Below are 27,648 nucleotides of genomic sequence, written 5' to 3'. Positions count from 1 at the left end.
ATTTATCCTTGTGTTCTTTATGGTTGTGTCCTATTTCTCCACAAGGCTTGCATGCATAATGCTTCTTCATATCATTTTCATAAGGCTTCAACTCCTGGGACACAAATCGAGACTTTGGCAAAGTCAACTTAAATTCTTTCCAAGTGGTTACTCTTTGCCATCCATTGATGGTTTGGTACATCCTCCACCAAGTAGCAGCACCTCTTTCAAAGAATTGAAGAGCATGTTGGGTCATATCCTTTCCAACTATAGGGTTATTCTTCATATGATTCTCCATGTTCTGAATCCATCGGTCCGTCTCCAATTGACTCATCGGTCCAGAAAAGGTGATCTCATATCCATTCATCCTCTAATGGGTCCATGGGTTTGGGGTGAGATAAGAGAGATAGAGAGGGATACACGCAATGCAAACAATAGTTTTGAAAAGACAGATTTTTATTGTGGCTGTCGGAAAAACATCAAACAAATGACAGCTCACAATCGTCGCATCTAACGGAGGTATATGATAGGGGTTTGATCTTCTAAAGGTCAATAAATCTTCAAGGTCATCTAACTCTTCAAGTCTTGTTCATGCCTCCAATGGCTTCTTCCGATCATGCTTGTCTTTCTCAAGTCCTTTTGCCAGCTCATCTCTGTTGTAGCAAAGTCTCTCGTGTCATCCTTGAATATTCTGGAGTTGCATTCCAACTTCTGGGTTTCAACATCCTTGGCATGAGCCATGGTCATACTGTCCTTCAGTTCCTGACAAATCTCCGGTATCTCGAAGTTTTGTTCCTCCAATTTGGCTACTTCAGCTTCTGGGTCCTAAGTTCTTCACGAATGGCCTCCTTGTTAAATATGACTTCCTACCAGTCCATCTTAAACTTCTGATTGTATTACTCCAGATCCTGGTGATACACCGGCCTAGGTTAAAACTTCATCTTACTGATAGGTGCTCCATCAGCCTTCTTCCATTCAATCCATTCTGAAGAAATGCATCCTTAACTCAGCACGGTGGCAATAGCATCAGCGGGCGATGACATCACGGATAACCGTGTTTCTTCCCTTGTCATTGCCATGAGCTATCTTCCATAATTGATATCTTTGCCTTAGGGTTTCCTTGACAAAACTTTGGCCATATCATATCACAAAGCACTTGCTGCAAAAACAAGTTAGACGTCCTCTAATTGTTGTTGCAAGTTTTACGTGGCTGAAGTAGGGTTCTAGCAAGAACGTTTTCTTACCTACGTGAAAGCCACAACGTGATTTGTCAACTTCTATTTACCCTTCATAAGGACCCTTTTCATCGAATCCGCTCCAACTAAAGTGGGAGAGACAGCCACCCGCCAGCCACCTTATGCAACTAGTGCATGTCAGTCGGTGGAACCAGTCTCACGTAAGAGTACGTGTAAGGTCGGTCCGGGCCGCTTCATCCCACAATCCCACCGAATCAAGATTGGACTAGTAACGGTAAGCATATTGAACAAAATCAACGCCCACAACTACTTTGTGTTCTACTCGTGCATAGAAACTACGCATAGACCTAGCTCATGATGCCACTGTTGGGGAACGTAGCAATAATTCAAAATTTTCCTACGTGTCACCAAGATCAATCTATGGAGTCATCTAGCAACGAGGGAGGAGTGGATCTACATACCCTTGTAGATCGCGCGCGGAAGCGTTCAAGAGAACGGGGTTGATGGAGTCGTACTAGTCGTGATCCAAATCACCGATGATCCTAGCGCCGAACGGACGGCACCTCCGCGTTCAACACACGTACGGAGCAGCGACGTCTCCTATTTCTTGATCCAGCAAGGGGGAGGAGAGGTTGATGGATATCCAACAGCACGACGGCGTGGTGGTGGAAGTAGCGGGATTCCAACAGGGCTTCGCCAAGCGCTGCGGGAGGAGGGAGATGTGTCATGGGAGGGAGAGGGAGGCGCCAGGGCTCATGGTTGGTGCTGCCCTCCCTTCCCCCACTATACATAGGGCCAAGGGAGAGGGGGGGCGCAGCCTTGGCCCTTCCTCCAAGGAAGGGTGCGGCCAGGGAGGAGTCCCTCCTCCCCAAGGCACCTCGGAGGTGCCTTGCCCCCTTAGGACTCTTCCTTTTCCTCTTCTCTTGGCGCATGGGCCTCTTGGGGCTGGTGCCCTTGGCCCATATAGGCCAAGGCGCACCCCCTACAGCCCATGTGCCCCCCCCGGGGCAGGTGGCCCCACCCGGTGGACCCCCGGGACCCTTCCGGTGGTCCCGGTACAATACCGGTGACCCCGAAACTTGTCCCGATGGCCGAAATAGCACTTCCTATATATAATTCTTTACCTCCGGACCATTCCGGAACTCCTCATGATGTCCGGGTTCTCATCCGGGACTCCGAACAACTTTCGGGTTACTGCATACTAATATCTCTATAACCCTAGCGTCACCGAACCTTAAGTGTGTAGACCCTACGGGTTCGGGAGACATGCAGACATGACCGAGATGACTCTCCGGTCAATAACCAACAGCGGGATCTGGATACCCATGTTGGCTCCCACATGTTCCACGATGATCTCATCGGATGAACCACGATGTCAAGGACTTAATCAATCCCGTATACAATTCCCTTTGTCTAGCGGTACGATACTTGCCCGAGATTCGATCGTCGGTATCCCGATACCTTGTTCAATCTCGTTACTGGCAAGTCTCTTTACTCGTTCCGTAACACATCATCCCGTGATCAACTCCTTGATCACATTGTGCACATTATGATGATGTCCTACCGAGTGGGCCCAGAGATACCTCTCCGTCACACGGAGTGACAAATCCCAGTCTCGATTCGTACCAACCCAACAGACACTTTCGGAGATACCTGTAGTGTACCTTTATAGCCACCCAGTTACGTTGTGACGTTTGGCATACCCAAAGCACTCCTACGGTATCCGGGAGTTGCACAATCTCATGGTCTAAGGAAATGATACTTGACATTAGAAAAGCTTTAGCATACGAACTACATGATCTTGTGCTAGGCTTAGGATTGGGTCTTGTCCATCACATCATTCTCCTAATGATGTGATCCCATTATCAATGACATCCAATGTCCATGGTCAGGAAACCGCAACCATCTATTGATCAACGAGCTAGTCAACTAGAGGCTTACTAGGGACATGGTGTTGTCTATGTATCCACACATGTATCTGAGTTTCCTATCAATACAATTCTAGCATGGATAATAAACGATTATCATGAACAAGGAAATATAATAATAATAACTAATTTATTATTGCCTCTAGGGAATATTTCCAACACCATAAACCCACCATATATCTTCCTCAAAATAGCCACCATACCTACCTATTATGGCATTTCCGTAGCCATTCCGAGATATATTGCCATGCAACTTTCCACCATTCCGTTTATTATGACACGCTCCATCATTGTCATATTGCTTTGCATGATCATGTAGTTGACATCATATTTGTGGCAAAGCCACTGTTCATAATTCTTTCATACATGTCACTCATGAGTCATTGCACATCCCGGTACACCGCCGGAGGCATTCATATAGAGTCATATCTTGTTCTAAGTATCGAGTTGTAATTGTTGAGTTGTAAGTAAATAAAAGTGTGATGATCATCATTATTAGAGCATTGTCCCAATGAGAAAAGGATGATGGAGATTATGATTCCCCCACAAGTCGGGATGAGACTCTGGACGAAAATAAATAAATAAAATAGGCCAAAGAACCCCAAATAAAAAAGGAAGAGAAAAGAGGCCATAAAAAAGAGAAGGCCCAAATAAAAAATAAAAATAAAAAATGAGAGAAAAAGAGAGAAGGGGCAATGCTACTATCCTTTTACCACACTTGTGCTTCAAAGTAGCACCATGATCTTCATGATAGAGAGTCTCCTATGTTGTCACTTTCATATACTAGTGGGAATCTTTCATTATAGAACTTAGCTTGTATATTCCAATGATGGGCTTCCTCAAAATGCCCTAGGTCTTCGTGAGCAAGCAAGTTGGATGCACACCCACTAGTTTCTTTTGTTGAGCTTTCATACACTTATAGCTCTAGTGCATCCGTTGCAAGGCAATCCCTACTCACTCACATTGATATCTATTGATGGGCATCTCCATAGCCCGTTGATATGCCTAGTTGATGTGAGACTATCTTCTCCTTTTTGTCTTCTCCACAACCACCATTCTATTCCACCTATAGTGCTATATCCATGGCTCACACTCATATATTGCGTGAAGATTGAAAAAGTTTGAGAACACCAAAAGTATGAAACAATTGCTTGGCTTGTCATCGGGGTTGTGCATGATTCAAATATTTTGTGTGGTGAAGATAGAGCATAGCCAGACTATATGATTTTGTAGGGATAGCTTTCTTTGGCCATGTTATTTTGAGAAGACATGATTGCTTTGTTAGTATGCTTGAACTATTATTATTTTTATGTCAATATTAAACTTTTGTCTTGAATCTTATGGATCTGAATATTCTTGCCACAATAAAGAGAATTACATGGATAAATATGATAGGTAGCATTCCACATCAAAAATTCTGTTTTTATCATTTACCTACTCGAGGACGAACATGAATTAAGCTTGGGGATGTTGATACGTCTCCAACGTATCTATAATTTTTTATTGTTCCATGCTATTATATTATCAACCTTGGATGTTTTATATGCATTTATATGCTATTTTATATGATTTTTGGGACTAACCTATTAACCTAGAGCCCAGTGCCAGTTTCTATTTTTTCCTTGTTTTAGAGTATCGCAGAAAAAGAAAATCAAATGGAGTCCAATTGACCTGAAACTTCACGGAACTTATTTTTGGATCAGAAGAAGCCCAGAAGACTTGGAGTCCACGTAAGGGAAGCTTCGAGGAGGCCACGAGGTAGGGGGCGCGCTCACCCCCCTGGGCGCGCCCTCCACCCTCGTGGGCCCATCGTGGCCCCCCTGACATACTTCTTCCGCCTATATATCCCCATATACCCTAAAATGATCGAGGAGCACAATAGATCGGGAGTTCCGCCGCTAGAGGCCTCCATAGCCACCGAAAGCCAATCTAGACCCGTTCCGGCACCCTGCCGGAGGGGGCAATCCCTCTCCGGTGGCCATCGTCATCATCCTGGTGCTCTCCATGATGAGGAGGGAGTAGTTCTCCCTCGGGTCTGAGGGTATGTACCAGTAGCTATGTGTTTGATCTCTCTCTCTCTCTCTCGTGTTCTTGAGGTGGTACGATCTTGATGTATCGCGAGCTTTGCTATCATATTTGGATCCTATGATGTTTCTTCCCCCCCTCTTCTCTCTTGTAATGGATTGAGTTTCCCCTTTGAGGTTATCTTATAGGATTGAGTCTTTAAAGATTTTAGAACACTTGATGTATGTCTTGTCATGCGTATCTGTGGTGACAATGGGATACCACGTGATTCACTTGATGTATGTTTTGGTGATCAACTTGCAGGTTTCGCCCATGAACCTATGCATAGGGGTTGGCACACGTTTTTGTCGTGATTCTCCGGTAGGAACTTTGGGGCACTCTTTGAGATTCTATGTGTTGGTTGAATAGATGAATCTGAGATTGTGTGATGCATATCATATAATCATACCCACAGATACTTGAGGTGACATTGGAGTATCTAGGTGACATTAGGGTTTTGGTTGATTTGTGTCTTAAGGTGTTATTCTAGTACGAACTCTAGGGCTGTTTGTGACACCTATAGGAATATCCCAATGGATTGATTGGAAATAATAACTTTGAGGTGGTTTTGTACCCTACCATAATCTCTTCGTTTGTTCTCCGCTATTAGTGACTTTGGAGTGACTCTTTGTTGCATGTTGTGGGATAGTTATATGATCCAATTATGTTATTATTGTTGAGAGGACTTGCGCTAGTGAAAGTATATACCCTAGGCCTTGTTTCAACGCATTGCAATACCGTTTGTGCTCACTTTTATAATTTGTTACCTTGCTGTTTTTATATTTTCAGATTACAAATACCTTTATCTACCATCCATATACCACTTGTATCACCATCTCTTCACCGTACTAGTGCACCTATACAATTTACCATTGTATTGGGTGTGTTGGGGACACAAGAGACTCTTTGTTATTTGGTTGCAGGGTTGTTTGAGAGAGACCATCTTCATCCTATGCCTCCTACGGATTGATAAACCTTAGGTCATCCACTTGAGGGAAATTTGCTACTATCCTACAAACCTCTGCACTTGGAGGCCCAACAACGTCTACAAGAAGAAGGTTGTGTAGTAGACATCATAGAGCACTGTAGACATAGAAATTTGATAAATACATATGGATTTGAATATGGCAGACCCGTTGACTAAACCTCTCTCACAAGCAAAACATGAACACACCTTAGTACTCTTTGGGTGTTAATCACATGGCGATGTGAACTAGATTATTGACTCTAGTAAACCCTTTGGGTGTTGGTCACATGGTGATGTGAACTATGTGTGTTAATCACATGGCAATGTGAACTATCGGTGTTAATCACATGGCGATGTGAGCTAGATTATTGACTCTAGTGCAAGTGGGAGACTGAAGGAAATATTCCCTAGAGGCAATAATAAAGTTATTATTTTATATTTCCTTATTCATGATAAATGTTTATTATTCATGCAAGAATTGTATTGATTGGAAACCTAAATGCATGTGTGAATACATAGACAAACACTGTGTCCCTAGTGAGACTCTACTTGACTACCTCGTTGATCAAAGATGGTTAAGGTTTCCTAACCATGGACATGAGTTGTCATTTGATAATGGCATCACATCATTAGGAGAATGATGTGATGGACAAGACCCATTCATTAGCTTAGCATTATGATCGTTCAGTTTTATTGCTATTACTTTCTTCATGTCAAATACATATTCCTCTTACTATGAGATTATGCAACTCCCGGATACCAGAGGAATTCCGTGTGTGCTATCAAATGTCACAATGTAACTGGGTGATTATAAAGATGCTCTACAGGTATCTCCGAAGGTGTTTGTTGAGTTGACATAGATCGAGATTAGGATTTGCCACTCCGAGTATCGGAGAGGTATCTCTGGGCCCTCTCGGTAATACACATCATAAGCTTGCAAGCAAATGACTAAGGAGTTAGTCACGAGGTGATGTATTATGGAACGAGTAAAGATACTTGCCGGTAACGAGATTGAACTAGGTATGAAGATACCGACGATCGAATCTCGGGCAAGTAACATACCGACAGACAAAGGGAATAACATATGTTATCATAGCGGTTCGACCGATAGAGATGTTTGTACAATATGTAGGAGCCAATATGGGAATCTAGGTTCCTCTATTGGTTATTGACCAGAGGGGTGTCTCGGTCAAGTCTACATAGTTCTCGAACCCATAGGGTCCGCACGCTTAACGTTCAATGGCGATATTGTATTATATGAGTTATGTGATTTGGTGACCGGATGATTGTTCGGAGTCCTGGATGAGATCACGGACATGACAAGGAGTCTCGAATTGGTTGAGAGGTAAATATCGATATATAGGACAATAGTATTCGGACACGGGAAGTGTTCCGGAGGGTACCAGGTACATATCTGGTCACCTGAAGGGGTTCCGGGCACCCCCGGCAAAAGATATGGGCCTAATGGGACAAGAGGGGAAACACACCAGCCACCAGGGGCTGGTGCGCCCCCCATATGGGCCAAACCATAGGACAAGGAAAAAGGGGAAGGGAGAAGTAAAGGGGAGGGATTCGGCCTCCCCCTTCCTTCCCTCCTCCCTCCTCTTTCCTTCCCCTTTCGGCAGATAAGGAAGGGGGCGGCCATAGGAAGGCCCCAAGTAGGATTCGGCCTACTGGGGTGCCTCCTTGGCTGCCTCCCCTCTTCCTACTACCTATATATATGTGGGGGGCGTCCCTAGCACACCCCAGACAATTGGTAGCCATGTGCAGTGCCCCCCTCCACCGTTTACTCCCACGGTCATATCATCGTAGTGCTTAGACGAAGCCCTACGAGGATCACTTCACCATTACCATCACCACGCCGTCATGCTGACGGAACTCATCTACTACCTCGACAACTTGCTGGATCAAGAAGGCGAGGTACGTCACCGAGCTGAACGTGTGCAGAACGCGGAGGTGTCGTGCATTCGGTACTTGACCGGTTGAAGCGCGAAGAAGTTCGACTACATCAACCGTGTTGAGAAACACTTCCGCTTACGGTCTATGAGGGTACATAGACACACTCTCCCCCTTGTTGCTATGCATCTCCATGGATAGATCATTGCGTGTGCGTAGAAAATGTTTTGTTTTCCATGCAACAATTCCCAACAACAATCGCTTCAGCATCTAAACTTGAATTTTTTTTCCTATAACTTGATATTGCACTTTATATAGTACTATGCCCTTCTAACTACTTATTTTTATGGAATAATTTGGATTTGTTTTTTGCAAAATTAATTTAAAGCACCATGTGAAATATGTTTAATTTTTTTGGGTCAAAAGTGCTCCAAGATTTTCTACATTGAGAATATAACATTAAATTGTTTAGGTCCAAATTTGGATATCTTTTTCTAAATCAATTTTGCAGCTTTTATGACATTTAATAAATTTCTAGGTATTAAGCACAAATAATTAAAATTTAAACTACAAATATAAAAAAACCTACACTTTGGAAGAAAAATAATATTTAAGGCCCCCTTCACTTTGGTTGATGTTATCATAGAGTTGGATATAAAATTCAAACATTTATGTGTGAAAGTTTAAAGTATTAGTTCTAGGTTGCATGTATTTCAACTTTCAAAAAGTGTAACTCAAGTATGCAAATTATGAGATTTGTCACGATGCCATAAAATGATCTCAATAGGTTGTGTTTGAAATTGCTAACAGATTCACAGTAGTTGTGTTGTTCATTGTTTGAAATTAAAGCATCACCGAGGAAGGATCATAGCTTTCGAGGGGAAGGTACGAGGTTGCAAGTCCAACTCCCACTTGCTTCAACATTTCAACATGAAATTTGGACTATAAGTTGGTATTGGACTATTATATATCTCTCAAAATTATTTATCTTGTTCCTCTAGTGCTTCACTTATATATGTGCTTCACTTAAAACTTTTGAGCTATGCAGTTCCTCTAGTGCTTCACTTATATATTTTTGAGCACAACGACAATTATATTTTAAAGAAATACACACTCATGCTTCACTTATATCATTTTGAGAGTTGATAAAATTAAATTTTGAAGAAATATTTGCACTCTGTAACATCCCAAATTTTCAATTTGGAATGTTTTACAAATATCAGTTAACCATCTATGCATTTTATTTGAATTGTGTGGCATTTGGATATTTTTTCAGAGGCATTTGAGTTGTTGTTTGAGTTGGATTCAACTTGGCAATTGAAAGTTATCCCTGACAAATACTTGAGAAAAAGTATGAGAGGAGCTAACATGGCACTCCAAAAATGTCAGAAGAAAATATTGCCAAAAGTTTTGAATTCAAATTTGAATTTTATTTGGAGTTTGCAGAAAATGTTTTTTTAGTTTCTGTTTTGCCTCTGGAAAAATGTCCACGTTGTAGGATTAATTCCCCTGAGAATTTTGATATATGTATGTCCTATATAAAAATATATTAGTTTTCTCTTAGTTAGTTTTTTCTCTCTGCCTTATTAAAAAAAAGGGAATAGACCCAGGCGCGAGCCAGGCCAACCGGCCCAGCCGACACCCGAGCCGGCCTGCCTCAGCGCCCGACCGAACCCTCCTCTCCCTCTCTCACCGACGCGCCGGCCCCACCTCATCTCTTTCCCCCTCGCCCACGCTATGCCGCACCAGAGCGCGTTCGACGCCGCCGCCGCCGCGTCCGAATTCCCCGGGATCACGATCCTGAGTTGCCCCCTTCTCCATGAAGGTGCCCTATAAATAGCCCTAGCTCTCCTCCCCCGACCCCCCTAAAACCCTAGCCCAAAACCCACCACAACTCACGCACTCCTCCTTTGGATCTTGCCACAGCCGCCTTAGTTCATCGTCGCCTCCGCCGCCGGTGAGCAACAGCACGACTCCCTCTTCCACTTTTGAGCTTCCCCCGATGTTGCGCATCATTTTGACATGGTCTTCCTCCCTCTTACCCACAACAGCGATGACCCCGAGCTCGACCGCCGCTCGCCGGAGCTGCAGCTCACCAGGGAGCCGTCATCATCGCCCCGTCCGTTTCCGTCGTCATCGAGCTCCAACAACTCCACCACCACCTCCGCCTCACTCCGCCGCATCGCCCCGACCTCGCCGCCGTCGCCCCGAACCACCGGAGCACCCCCGCCACCAACGCCCGAGCCCACCTCGCCGTCGACCGCCGCGGTAAGCCACCGGACCCCACTCCACCGTTCGATCGGCAACCTATGGCTTAGATTAGATCCGCGAAGGGGTATGGTTTTATTTCATATAGATCGGTTTTAGTTTCGGTTTAGATCGGTTTATTTAGTTGCGGTTTAGTTAGACCGGCCGATCGGTTTATTTCTGTTAGCCCATGGACGCAGTGAATCTATTAATCGCTCGTGCGTTAGATAGTTTTGAGCGCTCACTGTTTCGGCCCGTTAGCACGTTGGTTTGTTTTTGTTTTTGTTTTTTCTTTTTCCGTTTCTGTTTTCTTCAAAATAGTTCTGTTCTTGTAAAATCTGTATCTTTTAGGTTATTTATTATTTTTAGTTGATTCTTTTTTTGTTAGTTTAAAAATTTCTTGTAGTTTCTGTAGAAATTAGATTCGGCCATGTTTAAGTTTATAAAAATAGTTTTATATTAGTTTTAGTCATATTAGTATTTCTGCTATAAACTGAGCTAGGATTATTATTTTTAGGTGATTCTTTTTGCCACTGCTTAGTTTTGACCTAGCCTTGCAGTAGGAAACTTGTTGGGGTGTTTGTAGATTGTATTAAAATTAGTTTTAGTCGAAATCAAGCTTTTCTAGTTTTATTTAGTTTGCTGCTGCTTCATGTTGTTCTAGTTATTATAGAATTTTAGTTTACCCCTGCTATAATTTATTTTAGATTAGTTTCTGTAGTTACAGAGGGTGAAGATTTATTTGCAGCAAAATAAAAAGTTTTATTTTTATTAGTTTTGTTTTAGGTATAACAGGAGTTCTATAATAGATATTGATGTGATTCCTTTTGCATCTAGTTTATATGTTGTTTTCCTTTATGTTAGTTAGCAAAACCCTTGTTTAGGTTCTGTTAAGAAGAGTGTTAGTAGGAGAAAACTATTTCTTTGTTGTTGCTTGAAGTGATGAAAACCTTGAGTTTGTTTTCCTCGAGTTTTCTTTGGTTTTGGTTTGAGTGCTTGTGTGTTTTCCTTTAGCTTGTTGTTATGTTATTTAGTGAAATACTTATTTGTGCTTTTGTTTGACCCGATAGAATTTCCGGAGTGCGAAGCTTGTTATCTCGAGTCACTAGCGTTTGAAGACCGTCAGCCAGACAAGTCACTTGATCATGTTTTACAATACCTATGATTTTGTTGCATTAGAAATACTCCTCCCCACCATGCATGCAGTAGGAGAATTTTAAGTTATGTCTTGAGTAGTATCATGAGGTAGGCTGAACCCAATCCCCCTTGCTACTATTGCCCGGGACGATGTAGTTTATCTTGCTATGCTCGTAGACGGGGTTGGTTGAGAGATTCATAAGGGAGATGTGAGAGTCAAGATGATGACAACCCCATGACTTCAAGCTCAAGATGGACTTCAAATTCACTACTGGGTGGAGGACGGTTGACGGGCACCCTGGAGGAACCAGCGGATGGCCGAGATGCATGGAGAAGCGCCATGACATCTTGCGGAAAGCTTCACCCAGCCACGAAGAGACGGAAGCTTACCTGTGCAGCCGCAAGCCATTATGGGCTCTGGCTGGGTTGACGTTAGGCGTGACTCTGGACGGACGGTGCCAGCAGATGTAGAAGAACGGTAGGACATGGATGGGTACCGGCAGTGCTCAGAGAAACTCTACGGAAGACCCTGTTTCGTTCATCCCGTCTTCAAACACCATGCAGTGCGAGGACATAAAGGAGGGAACGATTCTTGCAGGTAAAGTGCACAAGACTCTGCAGAGTAATAACCTAATCGATTAGTCGTGTCCCCGGTTACGGACAAATGAGCCTATGGAAACTGGAGTATTTCAGAAATCTCAACACCGAACAAATAAATTAATTAAGGGGTTAATTAATAATTGGGAATGAGACATTGGTTGGCGGAACCATCTCAATAACTACCAACATTTTGTAGTAATTGTAAGCAAGTCCTTTGTTGTAGGGAAAAACTGGCTTTTTCGCAAAAAAACATAAAACTTAGAGCCCCACGGCCAATTGCATATAGTGTTAGCATTATTATTGTTGTTCTCTCTATGACTTGCCGACATATTCTAAATGCTGACCTACACGGCTGCAACGTCTCATGTTGCAGAGGAGTTTGCCGACCAGGAGTGAGGCTACGATCTACGCTTGGCAATTACCCTATGGAGTCGGATGGACTCGCTATTCGTCTATGCTTCCGCAGCTTTATTTAGTTTATTTCTCATGAGTTGGCCTTCGGCCGAATTTATTATGATGTAATAAAGACTCGATATGAGAATCGTGTAATAAATTCAGGTGTGATTGAACTTTGAATCTTTTCATGAATGTACTGTGTGTGCCAGCATGATCTTGGGATGGTATAGCTACACAGAGACTTGACCGATTTTGGGTCGGGTCGTTACACACTCTCATGCTTCACTTAAATTATTTTGAGAGTTGATAATAGCAATGGTAATTTGGACATGATATGAATTTGGTCCCATAGTGATGGATATCCAAGGGGGATATAATAAAAACTTTCATATAGATCATTGGATATAATAAACTTGATTCCTTGCAATAGTTTTACGATATGGAGATAGTAATATGTGAGTCATGTTGGTGAGTAATTGTGCTTTAGTAAGAATATTGGTGTTAAGGTTTGTGATTATTCAGTGTTAGTTATTTTCAATAGTTATGCAACAAAGTTACATCCTACTTATGGTGCATTATTCAGTGTTAGTTATTTTCAATGCATGCTTATGACCGTTTTCGTTTTTTGGTTGGTCGCTTCTCAATCTATTTGCTAGCCTTCATTTGTACTAAGCGGGAATGTTGCTTGTCAATCCAATTCCTTAAACCCAAAGTTGTGCCAACTGAGTCCACCATACCTACCTATATGCGGTATTTCCATGCCTTTCTAAGTAAATTTGCATGTGCCAACTCTAATTTTTCAAAATGAATTTCCGTTTTGTGTGCCTGTATCGCTCATGAAGCGACAGGGGGTGGCCGATACTTTCCATGCTAGGTATTTTATTCTCACAATGAGTGTTTATTCACTTATCATTGCACAAGAGTGTGGCGGGTGATAGGGATGCCCAGTCTCGAAATGAAAAAAATGATGGTAATAATAAATTGCTTGGAAAGTGTTGGTATGGAAGGCACCCATGGATACGGCTAGCCATGAATTGTGAAAGAATGGTGGAAATGAAAATAATTTTATCTTTAATTCAAGCCTTGAGCTCTCGCACCTTTGCAAATCTCTGCTTCCCTCTGCGAAGGGCCTATCTGTTTACTTTTATGCAATTTTTATTTTTAATTTGAGTCTTCATCTTCTCTTATAAAGCACCAACAAGATAGCACTATTGGCATACATTTGCATTGGATGTAGCTAATATTGAGTGTGTTTCATGAATGAATTAATGATTGAGCATAATGGGCTACACATAACTTTTTTAGCCTTGATATTTTGAAAGACATGGTCGCTTGTTAGTATGTTTGAAAATTGATGTCTTCATGATAAATTATAGACTATTGCTTTGAATCATTCAAGTCCAAATATCCATGCTACAAAAGAAAAGAATATATGATGAATATGTTAGGTAGCATTTCACATCAATTTTTTTGTTTTTATCATTTACCTACTCGAGGATGAGCAGGAATTAAACTTGGGGATGCTTGATACATCTTCAACGTATCTATAATTTTTTATTGTTCCATGCTATTATATTATCAATCTTGGATGTTTTATATACACTTTCAAGCAATTATCTATTATTTTTGGGACTAACCTATTAACTTAGTGCCTAGTGCAAGTTGTTGTTTTTTGCTTATTTTTTGCTTTGCAGAATATTAGTACCAAACGAAGTCCAAATGATATGAAACTTTTTGTAGATTTTTTTTGCTGGACAAAGGAGACACTAGAAGCTTCGGGAGAAGACCAGATGATGAAGCATGGGCCCACGAGACACCAGGGCGCACCCTGGTGGCTTGTGGGGCCCACATAGCTCCCTTTGAACTAACTCCGCCTCTATAAGTTCTCTAAAATCGCAAAATCAAAAGAGGAGTCCACGAATACTTTTTTCATCACCGCAAGTTCCAGAACCACGAGATCCCATCTGGAGGCCTTTTTCGGCACTCTATCGGAGGGGGATTCGATCACGGAGGGGATCAACATCATCCTTGATGCCCTTTCGATGATGTGTGAGTAGTTTACCATGGACCTATGAGTCCATAGTTATTAGCTACATGACTTCTTCTCTCTATTTGATCTTCAACACAATATTCTCCTCGATGTTCTTTGAGATCTATTCGATGTAATGACTTTTTGCGGTGTGTTTGTTGGGATCCGATGAATTGTGAGTTTATAATCATATCTATGCATGAATATTATTTTAGTTTTCGAGGAACTCTTTTATGCATGATTGTTATAGCTTCGTATTTCTTCTTTGATCTATTGATTTGGTTTGGCCAACTAGATTCATTTATCTTGCCATGGAAAGAGGTGCTTTGTAATGGGTTCGATCTTACGGTGCTCAAACCCAGTGACAGAAGGGGACATGACACATATGTATCGTTGCTATTAAGGGTGAAAAGATGGGATTTTTTATGCGTGAGTTTATCTCGTCTACATGTCATCTTGCTTAAGGCGTTATTCCGTCTTTTCATGAACTTAATACACTAGATGAATGCTGGATAGCGGTCGATGTGTGGAGTAATAATAGTAGATGAAGAATTATTTCGGTCTACTTTTCTCGGACGTGATGCCTATATACATGATCATTGTCTTGTATATCGTCATAATTATTTGTTTTTTTCTATCAATTGCCCAATAGTAATTTATTTACCCACCGTATACTATTTTCAAAAGAGAAACCTCTATTGAAAATTATGGTCCCCGGCTCTATCTTTTATCATATATTAAAACCAAAAATATCTTATTGCATTTTTCTTTTATTTATTTTATTTTGTATTTTTGTTCGATCTATCAATCAAAAACTATAAAATTTAATTTTGTTCGTAACCGCCAAGGGATTGACAACCCCTTGTTTGCGTTGTGTTGCAAGAATTTGTTGTTTGTGTGCAGGTGCTCCTAGCGAGTTGTTGCTTGGTTCTGCTACAGTCCTACTGGATTGATAACCTTGGTTCTTAACTGAGGGAAATACTTATCTCTACTGTACTATATCATCCTCTTCTCTTCGGGGAAATCGCAACGCAGCTCACAAGTAGCATGCCATAAGAGTGAGCGCAAAGCTCCTACAAGCAAGGAGCGGCGGTGGTGGTTCCTACACGGGAACGACGACAACAGGGTTAGAGAGAGGAGAGGAAGACCGAGAATAGGAGAAGGAAGGAGAGGACAGTGGCTCGGTGGAGCACAGTCGATGGTGGGGGCATGGTCGCCATCGCTGTCACGGTCGCCGTACCACCCCCTGCTTCTTTCCCTCTTTGCTCTCTCTCACTCTGCGCCGCGAGGAAAAAATAGGGATAGGGAGGGGGGTCTGTCCGTTGTCCGGGTAGTAGACCCGCACGCGTTGACCAGAGACAGATTCCCATCGAACATTTTTGTTTTTGTGACGTGGCCACTAGGGCTGCTTTAGGATCCGTGTTTTTCATCCAACGGTTAAAATGGTAGTTTGCTGGGAACGTACAAAAGTGTGACATTCCCCAGAGAGCACTTTCATTTATTTATGGGAAACATTTCGAGCCGGCAGACCGGCGGAAGCTTTCGGCCGGTCTCACGCGGGTCGCTCGATCAAAACGGAATCCTGCTGCTTCCGACGGTCTCACGTGGGTCGCTCGATCAAAACGGAATCCTGCTGCTCCCCGTACGCGCACGCTTTTATTAAGTGGACCCCACGCACCGCTGAACCGCTGAAATCTTATCTCTTCCTTGAGCTGCGACTTTATCCTCTCAATCTCGCCTTTTCCTCTGTCTTTCCCTCCCCGCAGCAGCCATGGCCTTGCTTGCTCGATCGCAAGTTCGCTGCCATGGAACAGCTCCAAGCCCGCTCCTGCGAGCACCTGCACAGCCACCACAAAAAAACACAAGCTCACTGTTGGGCATGGCCCCCGTTTTGCAACTCCGGCGACCCTCCTCTGCCCCTCCTCACGCAACAGCCATGTCCGATGGAAATTTTGACCGATTTTTTATGCCAACCGGCTGTAGCTTTTTGGATCGCCGATAGTAGCTTCTGCTAAATCGGTTGCATCTTTTTTAAATCATCTCGTTTAAGCTTTTTCTTCAAAAATCTGTTTCACGCATCTTTTTTCCTAAAATCACTGGTTCCAGCTTTTAAAATAACTTGTTGTAGCATTTTGTTCAACTGGTTGTAGCATTCCGTTCAAGCGCAAGCTTTTTGCTACAACCGTAGCCTGTTTTGTTACCACTGGTAAAAAAAAATTGCTACAGGCATGCACGGCGGTGTTGGTCGACAGTGGTGATGCTTTTTCTTTTGCTGCAACCTTTTTGGAGTTTGCTGGAACCAGCGCCCAAATTTGCTACCGGATTTGGCTTTTGCTGGAACCCGCTCCAGAAATTGCTACCATCAGCTTTTTGGCTGCGAGCATGCCGTCGCCTACCATTGATGCTGTGACCAGTATGGTGCGACCGACGTTCATGGTGCGACGAGTTGCAACTGAGGGTCTGCTTTATTTTTTGTTACAACCATCATCGACGTTTGCTATAACCGACAACGAAATTTGCTGCGACGAAAATGGCCAGGCGTTTGCAACCAGCAAGGGGTCTTCCTCCGTGGAGACAGCAAGCTCGGGGTGGTCGGCGAGGACGCGGCGGCCGAGGGTGAGCGGCAACGGCCAAGGGCGAGCGCGCGGCGGCCAAGGGCGAGAACGGCATCCATGTTTCCTTTGTGATTTCTCGTATGGAAAGGATACATGGAGGAAAGATGCGTTGACTTAGATCCAACGATGGCTGGAGATTGCATCCCATGGCTGCGGGCAGATCGGCCGAATTTTCGGCCGGCGCACCGGCACCTAGCAGTCGCCTTTATTTATTTATTATTTCACTGTCAGCGCTGTTTCCGCTGCATTCCCATCCTGAAAAAGAATGCACCGCAAGTCGATCGGAACTTGCACGCCTAGTAGGCTTCAAAATGTTGCACTTCTACATCTGACGTATCCTTTCTTCACCCGCGTTCATCTCATTCTTCTCCTTACCGCGTAAGAAACAGCAAATTCACTAAACAAGGATACACACATACATACATGACACATCAGACCACATCATTCGTGGAAGTCAGTTCATCCGATAGGTGGCAACTTGGGACGACGGAACCAACCTCCTATCCTATCCTAGCCTAGCCTGTATAAACAAGCGCACCGATCGGACCGATGAGGCGCCAGTCAGCCTTGGCCTCGCCATCGCCGTCGTCTATATATCAACGGGGTGGCTCGACCAAGGGAGGCTATTTTGCAGCTTGCGCGCTCACAGCCCAAGGGGGGCGCGGCCAATATTAGAAGGCCTGTCAAATTTAAGCCAGCGCCTCTCCGACCTCCCCCCAGCCTCGGTCGCGCCCTGCCGTTGGCCCCCCTCTCCCTCCTCTCTGCGGGGGAAGGAGAGAGACGGAACCCGAGAGACAGGGGCGGAGAGGGATCAAGCTCAAGCTCACGCTCTGCCTCGCCGGGCTCCGGCCGGTCGATCGACTCCTCCTCGGCGGATGGCCGTGAGTGCTCCTCCTCCCCTCCCCTCCCCTCCCCTCCCCTGGCTTCCATGTCCGTTCGTCCGCATGCATGGATGTTTCACGGCCACTGCATGGTGCATGCTTTGCTCAATTCCTGTGCTCCTAGCGTAAATTGTGGTTGATCCGATCCCCATCAAATGCGAGCCTGTTCATATATCTGGCCTGGCCCTAGCCATGTGGTTCCATCGCCTTGCCTTACGATCATGTCTACAACTCTTCAGCGTCAACCCAAATCATCGATCGCGGCATGCTGCAGTCTGTTTCGTCGAAATGGAAGCTTTAGGACGGGGAAAGTTGCAACTGCCAAGTGGCAAAATACAGCATAGAAGGAATGAAATCCAAAATTGGGTGCGTCGGAATCTAATCGCGGTGATCCGATTGTGCATATTATACCTACTACTGTAGATTAAATTTCGCCTGGATGAACCAAGGCAGGGTATGTGTCTGCTCTCTGCAGTCTGTACTCTGTATCAGGGCTCTGCTTTCAGGAAACATTCGCACGGCCTTGTTTTCTACCGGGAGGCACGTCGCTTTCACGCGTTAGTCGGAGACACTTTCGCACGATGACAGCCGCCGTGACCATTGCCAAACCAATAATGCGATGCTATTGGCAGATTTACGAGTTGACTGGGATTAGGGTGTCGATCAGCTAAACTTAATTAGCTGGTCGTTTGTTCCAATAAACATGAACCCCCATTGCTGTTGGAGCCGTTTGACTTTCTTTAGGTTAAGTGGCTAATAGACAAAGAGTGTCTGTTATCGAAAACGGTTTTGCTGAGACACGTCTAGATGTGTTGTAGGTATTGTATATCTAAGTCCCCTGTCATTGATTTGACATGAAGATTCATGCAGGTATTTTACCTTTTTTATGTTTGATTGAGTCACTTAGATATACAATGTTGTTTTAATGTTGATGGATATGTTATGTCACCTGCCTAGAAAGCCTGCAATGTTGTTTGATATGTTTATGCCACGTATATTATAATAAGAAAGAAAGATCTAGTTTATGGTATTATGTTCATGGATCAATTATTGTAAAAAAAAGTGCTACCCTGCTCCCAAACATAAATGTACCTGCCATGGACAGTAAAATCCAAACAAAGAGTTTTAAAAGTTCTATCTTTTTGCATCAAACATTGGTTGGGGTTCGATCTGCATGCAAATTTTCTTGAAACCCAAGAAAACAAATTTCTTGAAGGAATGCCATTCGTGGTTGTTCAAAAGAAAAAAAAACAAGACCAATGCTCGCGGATGTTTTGAAAATAGCCTTTTTGAAGCATTGATTTTGCTTTTCATTCAGAAGACAACAAATGATTTTTCTTCTCGAAAATCTGCACGTAGATAGAACATTCAACATGTTTGTTGCCAATTTTTTTTCACTATTTTTCAGATTTTACTGTTCACAAGGATGCATATTTCCTATTGTTATAATCTAAGTTTAGTACCTCAACTATGTGTCCAGATATTCTTGTGTCCCTTTAAGTTTGACAACCCTCTATATTTCGCTTCATTCTCACTAAAAGCAGTTTTGACAACCCTCTATATTTTGTCTAAAAAAAAAACTAAAACCAGTTTTGACGACGGCATGTCAACTATTTTAGACACTTATATTGAGGAAAGCCATAAAAATGGAAGGGAAATCAGGGATTGAAGATCTTTTTGAGAAACCCAGCTGATATCAAATAAAAATTGTAGAGATCAAGATACTTTTTCAAACATTTAGAAAAATAAGAAAAATACATTTTATTTAAAACATTTTATGACAATTAGGGATGAAAAATCAAAGGAAATAAAAATGAAAATAAGAAGAAGAAAAATAGGGGAAACACAAATAATTTCCTCGGGAAGTTAAGGAGAAAGCAAAAATTATTCGGATTTTTTATGATTATTCAATACTTTAAAGAGTTATCGGAAAATTCAGTAACTTCTCTTAACTGCGGTTCAACGATGCCACAGAAAACCAATATGGGTGTGGTGTGATTTTGTGGCTTCTGATTCTGAACTATACAAACATTCTAGACAAAGACCATGGATTGATTGTATTTATATATTTTTATACAAAACTAACACAAGTAACACATTGGATACATTTGTGTACGTGCAGAATCGGCCCAGCGTGCCCAAGTTCGGCACCTGGGACAGCGACAATGTCGGCTACACGGTCTACTTCAATAAGGTGCGCGAGAACAAGGGCGCCACTGCGCCGCCGCTCCAGCGGCCGTTCAACCCCAACGACCCGGAGGAGGAAGCCCCGAGGGTGATCGCCCCGGGCTCCAGGCCGGCCACCTCCAGCGGCGACCGCGCGGCGCCGCAGCAGAACGGGCACCAGCACCGCCGGGCCGGTAGCAACAGCGCCGAGAAGAGCAAGTTCGCGCCGCCGCCGCAGTACCACCCGCGGCCACAGTTCACCCACCACCAGCCTCCGGCCGGACACGGCGGCGACAACGGCAACCACCGCCCTTCGTCCGGGCACGGCAGCGACCACGGCCAGCACCACCACCGCCCGGCCGGGCACGGCAGTGACCACGGCCACCACCACCACCGGCCGGTCGGGCACGGCGCGCACCACAAGCCGCATGAGGCGAGGTACAAGCCGGCGGGGGCCCGGGCGCGGTCCGCCTCGCCGAACCACGCGCCGGTGAGTTGCCTACCTGCCGCATTTACACGCCTCGAGTGAACTCGCGTGTGCGATGGGCTCGCGCTGACTGACGACGCGTGGCGCGCAGGGGCGGCAGAGGCCGACGGCGGTGCCCAAGTTCGGGGCGTGGGACGAGCAGAGTGCGGGGGCGCAGGGGTACACGGTGATGTTCGACCGGGTGAAGCATGACCGGGAGGCGGCCCGCCGCGGCGGGGTGCCGAACCTCCCTCGCCGCCGCATGCCGTCGCCGGAGAGCTACACGGCCGCGAGGCGGCCCCGGCACACCCCCTTCTACTCCAAGGTACGCACCTACTACTCCATACCACACCGCAGCGATCGCGCTCCGTGTGTCCGTCCTGAACCGAGACATGACGTGTGTCCGCGTGCGTGCAGATGTTCGGGTGCTTGATCCCTCACACCAAGGACTGAGACGAGGCCGTCGGAGGCTCCGGACGCGACCTTGACCTTACTTACGTGTGTGTGTGTCATTTCTGTTTTTTCTCCGTGGGCCTGGAGAGGATTGTTCTTCTTCTCCGAGGCTGGTCTATTCGTTCTTCTCTTTCTTGCTCGCTCTTATGTTGGGTTGGTTTTTGCACGGTGGTTTGTGGGGCCTTTGTACGTACGGTGGGTTGTGATGTATGATTATGTGCATATTGTTCTACTGTTTTGCTCAAAAAAGAAGAAGAAAAAATGTTCTACTGCTTTTCTGGGATCTCCGTCTTGTCTTCAACTTTGCGTTTTGGCTTGATTAACATGATTCTATCTCCGTCTTGTCTTCAACTTTGCGTTTTGGCTTGATTAACATGATTCTGATTAACATATACTCCCTGTAGGAATATGTATCCACTTATGGCCTTTATCTCATCAACATCAAAAATTGAATTTGAGTTACTATACCCTTCGATCCGTTATAGCAAATGTCATAGCTCATGGTTCCCTTCAGATATCGCATTACTCTCTCAAGAGCATTGCCAATGATCATATCTCAGATTGGAAACAAAACAACTTAGTTTGCTCACTGCAAATGACATTTCAGGCCTCTTGCGCTAGCTAAGTACACGAGCGAGACAATTATCAGATAGTATCTCAACCAATCTTTAGTGGCCATGTGATTCTTTTGAAGCAATACACTAGAATCATAAGGAGCTAGAGAAGCTTGCAATTGGAATATCCAAATATGTTCAACACCTTTTTCACATAATGAGATTCCACAAGAGTAATATTATTATTTCCATTTCTCAACAGCTTGGTGTTTATGATAACATCGTTTCTCCAAGGTCATTCATCTCATAACATTGAGATAAGAAAGGATTGACCTCTGTCATTAACTTTGAGTGTGGTCCCAAATATTAATATGTCATCAACATACAAGCAGAGATTACTCTCTCGCCCCCGCCATAGCGGTAGTAGACACATTTGTCGGCCTCATTAATAATAACGCCTATGGATGTTAAAGTTGTGTCAAGAGACTAGCAACCTACTTTTTCGATAAAGGGTAGATTTTATCAACTCAAAATGGAGCATCAAGAGTATACAAATACAATAAGCATACACCCGACCTCTGCATAACTAGGATGCACGCAGCCAACACCAAGATGCACACACAAAAACCTGCCGGCAAGTAGGAAAGTCATATAAGACCAAAGCTATGCGTAGACAAGAAAAAAAAACAAATGGGCCAGATCCACCATTGGCAAACTACGGCAATGACCATAACCGCACCAACCATCTCATGACATCACACCAATGATGAGGTTTTTCAATAATTGCGCCTTCAAGAAGGGAGCAGTCAATCATCGCCGTCATCGGATCCAACCACCCAAGGCAGAATCTAAGTTTTCGCACATGCATATGAGTTTTCCTCTGAATCTTACATTCAAGAACCATAGCAATTCTAGCATAGAAATATAAACATTAATTACAAGCATGGAAATAAATAAGAACATGTACTACTACCTCTAAGGCATATTCCGCTGAAAGTTGCACTCTCCTAGTGTTTCTCCGTCAAGTCCATGCACACCCATCTTATGGACTCTTAGGTAGCTTTCAGTATGAAGTCTCTTTCGAAGATTAAAAGTACCCTTATTGATCAATGTTTTAATGTGATATCTCAATCATGGTGCTATTTTGACTAAGCGTTTATGGAGGGATGCGGAAAATTTCGTTTTGTGAACAGGAGGAACCAATTCAACATCTTTTTATTTCATGCATGTTTGTTGCTCTCACTTGGCATACGATTCACGTAGCTATTCATCTGTCTCCACCTACCATCATACAAAAGTACGTTCGGGACTGGTTGGTGGGGGTCCATGTGGAAGCGTGTGTCTTGTTGTGAGCAATTTGGAATTATCATAATTACTAGTGTTTGTAATAGAAGAAACCTTTCAACAGGTTATCTTGCAGGTTATCTTCTGATCTACAGGATGAATCCGTATAGGATGCTCTTTATAATGTGTGGAGAATCATACATCTATAGCCTTTGGTTTCCAACCGACGGTCGCACGGGATACAATGGATGGCAGTCCAATAAGAGATTATGTATATGAGTGTAATCCTGTTATCGGTTGGTTGTGATTGGTTTTATTTTCTGCATTTTGTACTTCTTCAGATGTTGGTTGTATGGCGCTAATAAAGATGTATATATGTGCACCACACGATGCAGTGGTCATGGGTATCAACTTCCTTTTCTTTGAAAAAAAGACATTTTCTAATATATTCGTGGCGGTGGGAGTTGCATAACTAGTGGAGTAAAATAGATATTCATTAGAGCTGCATAATAAACCCCGCAAAGAAATAAATAAGAGCTGCATAACAAAGGGAGACAATTGTTACCGCTCGGTAGGCATGGTCATCAATGTTTAAATCATTCAAAAAAAAGAGAGACAATTATTCTCAAATTTCAATGATTCTACCAACTTGGCTGGAAATTTGCGTAGTTAAATATAACTCAATCACGCAAAAAAAAGAAAAAAAAACTCAATCACGCATGTACTTGAGCACACCGGGGATGTGAACACCATAGAAATAGCTGTCCCAGTTGATGGACTTGGGATCGAAATCGAAGTAATATTCTTCTGCACCGTTCTCATCTTGCTCCTTCTTCATCGCCATCCTTAGCCTCTCCGTGTTCATGTCATCAAAGCTTCACACGGTCGAGAACAAACCAAGTCAAAGAGCCTTATCTTACTGTAAAAATGTTACTACATTTTGACGCGTAGGTACGCTACGTACCATCCTTTGAACAAGCTGTAGGGCGCGTAGAGCTCAATGAGCTGCACGATGAACCTGTACTTCCTGCTGAGGTCGTCGTAGCGCCGCGAGAAGACGCCGCAGAGCGCAATGTTCACCAGACGAAGCATCTGCTCTCCATCCAACCAACCCAGCAGATTGATTGAGTGATCTCATCCTCATCTCACTCCCATGTTGAAATGGCGAGCTAATTTTGAATTTACCTCGAGCGGGAGCCTGTACCTGACGGCCATGTACAGGCTCAGCCGCGCCACCGTGCTAAAGAAGCGCATCTTGTTCAGCCGGGCGGGCTCGCCCTTCCTCCCCGTGCGCGGCGGGTTGTCGTAGAAGTAGCGGTGCCCCGTGTCCGCCAGGATCGCGTAGGGCGCCGGGTTGCGCAGCGACGACGTCACGTGGTAGATGGTCTGCGCCCGCTCCTCGGAGTGCGCCGCCATGGCCACCATCATGGCGTTCACCACCATGTCCCCCGGAATCTGTTGTCAAGAACAGTTGGGTAACGTACTGGGTACGTACGTGCATTGATCTGCGTAACTTTGTAATAAGCAAACTTAATTACCACGTCCATTATCAAACTGAGGTCGACCAGGAAGAATGGCAAGGTCTGCTTGGCGTAGCCGATGACCACCGCGTCGATCGTCCTGCGGAAGCGGAACATGAAGATGTTCATTCAACTAATGCTTATTGTTGCAGTTTACATACTGTCCTGAGAAAAGAATCAAGAAACAGAGTTTCTGTCACCTGATTCCCTCCATCCATCCAGGCAATGGCTCCTTGAGGATGCTGGTTATGATGCTCGGCCGGAGGATGACCACGGGAAGCTCCCCTCGCAGATGCCCCAGCAGCATCTCCCCCATTGCCTTGGTGAAGACATATGTGTTTGGCCACCCAAACTGCCGAGCCCTTCATTCATACATATATGAAAGTGTCAGCTTTACAATGTTAAGTACCAGTTGTAGCAGAAAGACGCACACAAGTATGTGTATGCTGTTGTTTATGTCTGACCTCTTGAGGCCAAGCTCCTTCATGGTTCTCCTCTCAGCCTTCTCCAAAGAACAGTTAGCCTTCAGCTCTCTCCTGGTCTCTCTGATCAGATTTAGCTCGGATTTGATGTCCAAATGTGTGCCCTCCTTTAGTGTCTCACCCATCAAGAACGGCTTCTCTAGTATTAGCCCCTCTTGTTCACCAGCTACATAGGCTGTTCAAATCATGTAATTTATTTATGAGCTAGTAGAATTCATGATGCATGGCACCACAGTGCATAGATCATAGTCTTATACTACAGTACAGAGCTTGATTCCCACCAGTTGAAACATGAAGCAGCATCTTGAGTTTCGTACACTTCCTCGCGAACGCACAGACGTGCTTCGCTCCCAAGACATTAGCATCGAAAGCCACGTCGTATCTGAAAAGGCATCAAATCTTGATCAATTATCTCAAGCAGCGTGTATGTTTTGTCACTAATAATCTCTTACAAATACATGTGGGGGAAAGAAATTCCTACCGTTTCACGCTGAAAGAAAAACTAATACAGTATCTTACAAGAAAAGTCCGGCTCAAACCTTTCAGAGAAGTTTGTAGTGGCAGCTATGTTGACGATGATGTCTATGTCCTTGGACAATTCTCTCAGGTTGGCAGTGTCTAGTCCAAAGTTCTCATACATGATGTCTCCTGCCAAAGGGCAGATCTTTTCTTCGATAAAATCGTCGAACCCTATACCATGTTTTTCTTTCAGAACTAGAAAGATCTCCCTCCCTGTGACCTGAAAATTACCGAAACAGCGTTCATAAATTACTGTTACAGTACTATGCAGTTTTAGAATTACTCTCGGGAGGAAGCATATTTTCTCAGAAGTGAATGCTGCTAACCCAGTTGCAGACTTGTTACTAGATTCAGAAAACCTGCAATTTTTTCAGTTTATTTGTCAAGTGCGCTGGAGAAGCCTCAACTACTACCGTGTTAATGTATCTCACATCCTTCTCCCTTTTTCGTGCTCTGTTTCCATTCATTTCCCCGCGGATATTTGCGGTAATTTTCCACTGCATCCTACTCTTACTGTCTTTACTCCACTGAAAGGATTTCTGCAGCTTCCACCGCAGAATTGCTCAATAAGAAACATCCATCTCGTGAGTGAATGGGTGGAGTAAATTTAATTGTCTTCACATGATTCATTCATGACCCTACTTCTATCGGTGGACAGCAAGATGCATTTATGCTGACCTGAATTTTGGTGTATGGCTGATTGAAGTAAAGGAATTGCTTGATATATCTAGCAAACAAATAACTGTGGTATTGATTTGTAGAAAATACATTTTATAGAAACAGTCTGTGATATTGAATTATTGATCAATACAACAAACATCTTTTAGCCAAAAAAAAAATGTTGCTGAGGCCGGGGTCTTTCTCTCCTTTTCGAAAAAGAAGTCAAGACTCTTTTCTTTAATCAAGTGCCTATCTACTTTAAACCAAATGGGCAGGGAACTCCCATGAATCTTTTGTGAGCAAAGCTTCGAGAATGTGCATAAGGTGTGCATGAGTTGCGTGCAGTATGAGTTTTGACACCACCTATATTTGCGCACGTGCACACAATTAGTTATTCTTGAAGAGAATGAATTGTTCCCTCTATTATTTATTCTTGAAAGCTGGAGAGAAGTTCCCTCTCTTCTTGAATGGTAGAGAAAAGTTCAGAAACTAAGCAAGGATTGCATTGTCAAGAACAAAATGGCGATGAAAGTCCAGACGCGATGGAGTTACGAGACATGTGGCCGAAAAAACAGAGGCTACGACGAGAGACTTCACCTCAGTCTGAATCCGAAGCTTTGCGGATTCGATGTCGGGAGCACGAACCAAGAGGAAGAGCTTCTTGACATCAGGCTGCACCCTCAGAATCTTCTCCACGAGAACTGCCCTCGCATCAAAACAACCAGAGTATAGCTCTCTGAGCTGATCAGCTAAAACGCAGCGCACATCCTGAACGATTAGCCATGCATGAGCACATACCTTTTCCTAAGAACCCAGTTGAACCGGTGATGAGCATGCTCTTGCCGCCGAAGTATCCTACGACCATGTCCGCGTCCATCTCGCCGATCATCGTCGCCGGGCTTGCAGTGCCTCGAGAGGGCGTGAGATTTGTGTCTCCTGGCTAAAAGAGTATCTGTTGTGTGTTAGGTTGCCAAACGGAAGTATCACTGTGATTTTCCTGAGGAAGTGGCACTCGTGTATTTATAGGGAAGGAAGGAAGGAGAAGATGGACGCGGAGGAATTGATCCCGGGCACCAGTGATCCCGGATGAACAGTAAAATCCGAAAAAATAGTAAAAAAATTCAAAAAAATCTGAATTTTTTGTCAAGAAACTTTGATGTTTTTTCTACATGCGTGCCAATTTTCGTGATGAAATGACATTTGTGGAGGTGTCAGCAAAAAAAAAATAATCATGCTCCAAAAAAACTGTTTTTGAAAGCATTTTGGAGCATCGATTTTGTTTTTTTTGCTGAGACCTGCATGAATGTCATTTTGTCATGAAAATTTGTACGCATGTGAAAAATATGTCAATGTTTGTTGCCAAAAAAATTCAGATTTTTTTGAACTTTTTAAATATTTTTTTGTTTGTACTGTAGCAGAGGGTGCCTGTGAGCTCGAGCTCACAATAGCACTTTCGGAAGAAGATGCGTTTCAGAGGACGGATAGAAGTGGTGGGTCATGTGCTGAAAAAAAAAGTGGCTCAACTCCCGTTTTCAGAGGACGGAGTAAATTGCAGAAAACCACTTCTTTTTTGCCCGCTGAGCTCCGCATCGGCGCGAACCAACTGCTT

The 27,648-nt window shown here is 43.9% G+C and overlaps 2 protein-coding genes across 2 annotated transcripts; one reads left to right on the top strand and one right to left on the bottom strand.

Annotated features, from left to right (window-relative positions):
- Positions 1–17,694: 17,694 nt before the first annotated feature.
- LOC123154002 (RPM1-interacting protein 4) lies at positions 17,695–21,303 on the top strand. The gene is made up of 4 exons (XM_044572826.1): positions 17,695–17,935; positions 20,058–20,591; positions 20,680–20,892; positions 20,985–21,303. Exons 1-4 carry the CDS (start codon positions 17,930–17,932, stop codon positions 21,018–21,020), a joined length of 789 nt encoding a protein of 262 aa, XP_044428761.1. The 5' UTR covers positions 17,695–17,929; the 3' UTR covers positions 21,021–21,303.
- A 2,133-nt stretch (positions 21,304–23,436) lies between these two features.
- LOC123152179 (fatty acyl-CoA reductase 1) lies at positions 23,437–27,037 on the bottom strand. Its single transcript, XM_044571796.1, has 10 exons — positions 26,838–27,037; positions 26,637–26,740; positions 25,400–25,599; positions 25,142–25,242; positions 24,843–25,035; positions 24,579–24,740; positions 24,397–24,478; positions 24,044–24,313; positions 23,823–23,950; positions 23,437–23,733 (listed from the first exon to the last, which is right to left on the bottom strand). Exons 1-10 carry the CDS (start codon positions 26,926–26,928, stop codon positions 23,568–23,570), a joined length of 1,497 nt encoding a protein of 498 aa, XP_044427731.1. The 5' UTR covers positions 26,929–27,037; the 3' UTR covers positions 23,437–23,567.
- Between the last annotated feature and the right edge of the window lie 611 nt (positions 27,038–27,648).

This window comes from Triticum aestivum, chromosome 7A (assembly GCF_018294505.1).
Source record: "Triticum aestivum cultivar Chinese Spring chromosome 7A, IWGSC CS RefSeq v2.1, whole genome shotgun sequence".
Taxonomy (NCBI): Eukaryota; Viridiplantae; Streptophyta; class Magnoliopsida; order Poales; family Poaceae; genus Triticum; species Triticum aestivum.
The sequence above is the reverse complement of the archived record's forward strand: the minus strand, read 5'-3'. Positions and strand labels throughout refer to the sequence as shown.